Source organism: Lotus japonicus, chromosome 3 (genome assembly GCF_012489685.1).
Source record: "Lotus japonicus ecotype B-129 chromosome 3, LjGifu_v1.2".
Classification (NCBI taxonomy): domain Eukaryota; kingdom Viridiplantae; phylum Streptophyta; class Magnoliopsida; order Fabales; family Fabaceae; genus Lotus; species Lotus japonicus.
The window spans coordinates 56,606,650-56,613,702 of NC_080043.1; the positions used below are offsets into that span (position 1 = coordinate 56,606,650).

A 7,053-nucleotide genomic window follows, 5' to 3' on the forward strand; every position below is an offset into this window, starting at 1 on the left:
AGAGACCCCCAAGCATCCCTGAGTTACAGCAACTGGCGGTAATTAAAATGCAAGTTTTCCCAAGTAGAAAATAAATTATCAAAATGCAACCAATCAATCATTAATTATCTTTAATATCAATATATACCTTTTAAAAAATATAAATATATGAAATCCAACCATTCAACCTTAATAAACTCATGTTTATAATCATTTCAAAAAAAAAAACTCATGTTCATAATAACCTTATTTAAGATTATAAAAGTAAAAAATAATGAGAAATATCAACTCGCACAACACGTGGGTCATCACGTAGTTGAAGAATAAGTTGAAACTGACATACGCGCTGACATCATATGTAAATTAAATGATGTAAGCGCAATGAAGTAAGCGCTTGCGCAAATTTGCATCACTAACTGCACCTATATAAATGAAACTAGTCAAAGTTTCCTCCAACATCCATCACTCCATTATTTTCTTTTGCAACAAGTTTTTATGATAGATCTGCAAGATTGAGTGAAGTGAGTGTGCAACATAAAATGGGAAAAATAATAAGGAAAGTGCAGGGGTTGAAACCTGCTCTAGCGATGTTGACGGTGCAGATTATTTTCTCTACGACAAACGTGGTCTACAAACTTGCCATAAACGATGGAGTGAGTGTCAAAATTCTCACTGCCTACCGTCTCATGTTCGCTGGAGCTTTCACCGTTCCACTAGCTCTTATTCTTGAAAGGTATATATGTGCTCAAATGGATACTATAAAACCACAATTTTTGCCCCCTATAAAACTAGATAACTAATATCAAATGGTTTATTCTATTTAATTTGTATTTGCAGGAAGAACAGAGCAAAGCTTACTTGGAGAGTGCTTTTCATGTCATTTATCTGTGGTTTATTAGGGTATGTTTACCTAACACGTATGGAAATTGCTTACGAATCGTGTTTTTTAATAAATTTCTGGGTACATGTGAATAACTTATTCCATGATCATGTATGATATAAAAGGGGGAGTTTGTTCCAAAACCTTTATTTGGCATCCTTGGCCTTGATATCAGCAACATTTGCTTCTGCTTCTATAAATCTCGTTCCCGCAGTCACTTTTATTTTGGCCATCACATTCGGGTATTTTCTCATCAATATATCTTTATACTATGCTTTCATTCAAAGAATCGATTTTATGTTCAATATTATATTTAATTTTGTCTTTAATTTGTTCTTCACTTTTTTGTATAACTTGGTTTAAATGGTTTTAGTTTAGAAAAATTGAAACTTCACAAGGCAGCAGGCAAGGCTAAGGTGCTTGGAACAATATCAGGAATTGGAGGGGCAATGATGTTGACCTTTCTCAAAGGTGTGGAACTTAGCATTTGGCCTTTCCATATCAACATCCTTCATAAAAAACACACTGGAACACACTCTAATAGTAAACTACCTGGTATCTTTTGTGGTCTTGCAAGCTGCTTTTGTTACTCTATATGGCTCATCATTCAGGTAATTAGCACACATAACATAACACTCATTTTGAACTTTGGTTGATTTGATTTGTGGTTCTTAATCACTATTCCATTACACTGCAGGCTAAGATGAGCAAAGAATATCCGAGTCATTACACTAGTACAGCTTTGATGACCTTAATGGCGGCGGTGCAAGCCACTATTTTTTCCCTTTGTTTTGAGAAGGATTGGAGCCAATGGAGGTTGGGCTGGAGTATTAGGCTTCTAGCTGCAGCATATTCGGTATGTTCTAGTTACATAATTAATTAGAGATTAACATGTTGGTTTAAATAATTTGTCAAGTAGCCTGTGTTCCCACATGAATTGGTAATTGTTGTTTGCAGGGAATTATGTCATCTGGATTAGTGGTTGTTCTAATTGCATGGTGTGTGAGGATGAAAGGTCCACTGTATGTCTCTGTTTTCAATCCAGTGATGCTTGTGCTTACTTCCATTGTTGGTTCCTTGATACTGGATGAGAATCTTTACCTTGGAAGGTATACTAATTTAATCACTGGTTACTTATATGACTTACATATTGATGATTTGATTTTTGAAACATTTTTAGTGCAATTGGAGCGGTTCTAATTATGATTGGATTGTACATGGTGTTGTGGGGTAAGCACAAAGAAATTCAAAAGCTGCCCGTGAAAATCACTCCAGAAATTGGAACAGTTGAGGTTGCTGTCACGCCCACAAAAGTAGAGCATGATAATAGAAGTTGTAGTAGCATCAACAACAATTATGAGAACAATATTATTGATAGTTCATCAAAAAGTTGTCAAGAAGAAGGACACATCAAGGAAAATAACATAAAAGAAACGGCCTCAGATGACATGAAAAGTGCAAATAACACAAAATCTGAAGAGCCATAGAGGGTACATGTTGAAGCAGGACATCATGTCATCATTTTCACCTTCCTTTGCAAAAGGGAAAAGTTTTGAGAATGAGAAGTGTTTGGTATATTTGATTAATGTTTTTGAAAAGGGGTCGTAGGTAACCCAACCCCTTTTGAAAATTATTCTCAAAATTGTTTTCCATTTTTTGTTTTTTTTTTTCGAAAGAAGAAAAATTATTAAATGATGGATAATCTTGAGAACAACCTTCTCAATCTCAAGTAGGTAAAAGAGCAGCCCCAAAAGGCCACCCAAATACATCAGCAAAAACAAGATAAAGGACTGCAAAGCTACCTCTAAAAAGCAGGTCAAAGCCTAAGGATAAAAATAAAAGAAAACTAAAGCAAGAAATCACACAGATTGCAGCCAACACGAAATGCAGGATCTGAAACACAAGAAAGGACCAAGCTTGAATGAAACTCTCCTCCAAAAACACAAGAAAGTACTTGCATAGGCCACGAGCTAAGACACATTGCAACCTGAATAACTATCTTTCATTGCATGCCTCCAGCCGTAATCAACAAGGATTTAACATCACCACAAAAGTCACTATACAGTCCATAAGTAATTCTTGTGCCTCTTAACAGCAAGCCAAGGCCTTTGGAAAATAAGAGAAGAAACTTAGCATACCATATCTGAAGTACAAGGGACCAAGCTTGAGTGAATCTCTCCTCCAATAAGAGCATAGATTTCGTTAGGCAATTGCAAGACCACAAGCCAAAACACAATACAGCAAGAATTATCACAACATGGCACTCCTCCATTCCTACTTCTCTCTATACCTTGCACCTTAGATTCTCATCATGGGAACAACAGAAAAAATAGCACTCCCAATTTTTGTTTTTAAAACTAAAAATATAGAACTAAGATTTGTTTTTTCCCGAATGATAGCTCAATTGATAAAAGTTGTTGTCTATGAGGATAGCTCAAATGATAAGAGTTATGAGACTCAAGGGTTGGGTGAGGTGAAGAGTGAGGGTCCGGAGTTCGAACTCTGAACAGAAACTAATTTACTAACAATTAAAATTTTTCCCTATGAAAAAATTATTGATAAAAGTTGGACATATTTAAGCACTGCAAAGAGAGGTCCAGGGATCAAAAATAATAATTTAAAAAATAGATTTTGTGTAAGACTTTCATCACTTCACAGCAATAGAAATCATCAGATATTGAGAATTTAAGCTAAAAAGCTTAAAAAATATTGTTTAAGAAAAAAAGTTATGCCGATATTTAAAATGTAGTTTAAGAATAACAAAGTAATCTAAAACCTAATGTATGTTTTTGAATTGCCTTTAAACATAATTTTTTTTTCTCAAAATCATTTGAATTTGAGATTGTAAATTTTCAAAAGTGAAAATCACATGTTTGGCCTTTAAACAAACATGTGGGTGGTAAATTTGACGGTAGGAACGGTTCGACTACCTACGGCTTAACACATGAAATTGAGGAGTGGTGACCGCCTTGAGTGATGGATGCACTTTGTGTTGACTTTTAAATCAAGTTTAGGTCTTCAGCTTTGCTTGTTATTTATAGAGTGATTAAGTATTCATGTATTCTTATGATTGTTGAAGATTTTTGTTTTTTTATCCTCACTATCCTATTCCTGAACTTTTTATTCTTCCTCTTTAATAATATATTTGGAATTAAAAAAACAAACATGCCCTTAAATCATTTTCTTTTCTTTTTAAAATCATTTTCATGATATCGTCCGTGTTTTTGTTATTATTATTAATTATTATTCCAATAGGTCAATGATAATCAATGACAGCTTTTTTTCTCATCATTTTCACACTCTTTCTTTTAACCTAACTTTTTACTAAGTGGCTAATTTCATTTTGGATTTATTTTGCTAATCTTGCCTCTTAGGTGGCACAGGCTTTTAACAAGCCCATGTCACGTGTGTTCCAGTTCATTCTAATTTGCCACACGCTCTTTTCCTTAAACAACATTCCTTATCAAATCACTCAACCCTCTCTTTTATAAGTCTCCTTTCAAAATGATAAATTTCAATTCCTTAGATTGTGCTGTAGGCACTAGGGTAAGGTTTGATTTGGGATTGATATGTGTGTTGAGAATTATTTGTTAGCATATATCTATTCATTGAGAAAAATCCTACCACATAAATATGATTTTAGTGGCTCGAGAGAATTAGTTTGAGACCGATATCGATTTGCTGTGAGATACTTTAAAAATATACTAAAATATTAGGTTGCAATATTATATAAAATAATAAAATTTAAACAAATCTAAATCATCACGTGCATAATTATATATGTAAATAAATAAAGAATATTGTAACCTAATATTCTATTCTAGTATATTCTAACAATACTAGCCGCAACCCAAAAAAAAAAGATTGTGGTGTAGGCGCGTATTACCTGTTTTAATGCTTTTAAGTTATAACCTTTTTAGGTTTTCGTTATTCTCATATGTTGCAATAAGTTCCACAAGCAAGACTTTCCTCTTCCAATAACAATCTCCATTGGGCTTCGCCCTCCATTTAAACAAAAAATAACAATCTCCATTAGTCTAGGCGTGTGTTAGGGAGCGTTTCTTTTTTAAACAGAGCAATTACAGTCTCTCTTAATTACTTGTAAATGATCCATCCTCTATTGTGGGTAGTTTTTATCAGACAAAATCTTCATCCTTAATAACTCCGAACCTTCAATTCCAATCAATCACCACCGGAAAGTTTGGGGGCTTGATTTTCGCTCCTTTAAAGTTTGCAGCGTCGGTATGAAAATGTGAAATTCCAGAGCAGAAGAGTCATGTCTTTTTGTGGGTTAAGTGTTGCTCTGAGCCTTGTGTTTGGGGGGTGCCTTGTGCTGGCTGTGGTTGCACAGCTTTACTACTTCTTGTGGTGGAAGAAGAGAAAACACTTGGATATTGAAATGGGTGTGGGAAATTATGCAAAAAGGTTGTCTTTTTGGGGTTGCTGGACAAAACCGTGCTCCATGCATGACGCGTCCACCAACCCCGTGGATCTCTGGCCACAGATTGTTGTGGCCAGAGACACCGAAACTCCAGGTCGTGAACCGGACCTAGAGTTAGGTGTTGGCGGTAATGATTTGGTGGCTAAGCCCTGTGGGGAAGAAAGTGTGGAGGTAGAATTGATGAGGCTGCACAATTTGGCTGGTCCACCAAGGTTTCTCTACACAATCACGGAGGAAACTGAAGAGGATTTGGAATCTGAAGATATTAGCATAAAGGGTTCTAGAACAAGGAGCTTGAGTGATTTTGATTCACCCTTTCTTACCCCTATGGCTTCCTCGCCGTTGAAGTGTTCTTTGGACAATATTGATTCTTACAACAAGCATCAAGGGTTCAATCCTCTGTTTGAATCATCAGCAGAATCAGAGTTCAACAGGTTTCGATCTTCGCCGCCTCCAAAACTCAAGTTCTTGAGGGAAGCAGAGGATAAATTGTATCGAAAATTGATTGAAGAAGGTCGGAGAAAGGCGATGCAGAATTCATCTCAGGTTCTTCCCTTGGCATCTTCTCCTACAACATTCAGAACGGAATTGCATTAGCTCCTTAGAATTTGGTCTCTGTTATTTTATTTCACTTTTCTTATTGTTTAGTCAATTTTTCTAGATGACTCCTGCGATAATTTAGTAATTTTTTTATGTTTAACAAAGCATTTTGATTCATTTTTCTTGGACCTTAATTTGTGTTCTTTGAAATGATTGCTATGCTGCAACAAATTGAATGCAAACTGACATGCTCTAATTAAGATGGGTGTTTTTTTTGAACTAATTAAGATGGTTGTTAAGATGCTGATTAGTGAGCGAATGAATTAGTGGGGCTATATGTTTTTCTCCCTCCCAGTTTGTTGTGTGGCCTTAACTGCATAATCATTCATGTGAATGATGCTTGTTTGCTACTACCAAAATTCATAGTTTAAACTTTGAAGGTCTCAATGATTCACTATATTCTTATAGGAAACTTTTACAAGTCACCATGTAATTTTACAAGTCACAGTTTTAAAGTGAGGAATTAGTCTCTTACAAATATGCAAGAGCTACTTGCATTAGATTTATAAAGTGAGTTAGACCTCTTCCTGAACCTCACGCATAATGAGATTTTTATAACACTAGCCTTGCTCCCTTAGAATTGCCTGTACTGGTATTTTTTTTTTGTTATCCTACTATATGCAATAATCATATGTGTCTAGCTGTGTCTTTTGTTTTATCTCCTAGATGCTTAATTCACAGTACAACTAGGTACTGATTGTGAACGGTGGCTTCCTTAATATTAACGCGTGAATATGAGACATGTTATAAGGCAAATGTTGGCATGTAGAGTTGTAAAGCAGTAATGTTAATCGAATCTCCATAGCTATCAATACTGGGAAGTCAATTCTTCATGTTAACACAGTTTGCAAAGTGGTGTACGGACACAATGAATATGGAATCGCTTGAAGAGGTTGTGAACATTGTACGGATGGTTCATAGTAAAGAATTTCACCCTTTTCCGGTACCATCATTGGAAGAAAGGACTGGAACCTGATTTGTGTGAGGTGATGTGATCTTCTCGAGGCTTCATGTGCGACCTCATTTTATATATTGGGCCTTCCGTGACCATTTTAAGCCTCAAGGCGATCTACTTATCTTAACTTTTAATCTTGTAAATTAGCCTTAAGATATTTTATTGTGCGAGTGTCAATTTCTTTTTGTTACAGTAGGA

The 7,053-nt window shown here is 35.4% G+C and overlaps 2 protein-coding genes across 2 annotated transcripts; both read left to right on the plus strand.

Moving 5' to 3' along the window:
- Nucleotides 1-441: 441 nt before the first annotated feature.
- LOC130749426 (WAT1-related protein At1g25270-like) lies at nucleotides 442-3,331 on the plus strand. Its single transcript, XM_057602780.1, has 7 exons — nucleotides 442-712; nucleotides 817-879; nucleotides 985-1,101; nucleotides 1,233-1,470; nucleotides 1,557-1,715; nucleotides 1,817-1,968; nucleotides 2,040-3,331. The coding sequence occupies exons 1-7, from the start codon at nucleotides 519-521 to the stop codon at nucleotides 2,344-2,346; spliced, it is 1,230 nt and encodes a 409-aa protein (XP_057458763.1). The 5' UTR covers nucleotides 442-518; the 3' UTR covers nucleotides 2,347-3,331.
- Nucleotides 3,332-4,778: 1,447 nt separating this feature from the next.
- Nucleotides 4,779-6,028, plus strand: LOC130743381 (uncharacterized). The gene has a single exon (XM_057595604.1). It carries the CDS (start codon nucleotides 5,136-5,138, stop codon nucleotides 5,895-5,897), a length of 762 nt encoding a protein of 253 aa, XP_057451587.1. The 5' UTR covers nucleotides 4,779-5,135; the 3' UTR covers nucleotides 5,898-6,028.
- Nucleotides 6,029-7,053: the final 1,025 nt, after the last annotated feature.

Coding starts and splice junctions, on each gene's coding strand:
- LOC130749426 (XM_057602780.1), top strand. CDS start 519: ATGGGAAAAATAATAAGGAAAGTGCAGGGGTTGAAACCTGCTCTAGCG. Junction 880..984: donor TTTATCTGTGGTTTATTAGG/GTATGTTTACCT, acceptor ATGATATAAAAG/GGGGAGTTTGTTCCAAAACC. Junction 1,969..2,039: donor GAGAATCTTTACCTTGGAAG/GTATACTAATTT, acceptor AAACATTTTTAG/TGCAATTGGAGCGGTTCTAA.
- LOC130743381 (XM_057595604.1), top strand. CDS start 5,136: ATGTCTTTTTGTGGGTTAAGTGTTGCTCTGAGCCTTGTGTTTGGGGGG.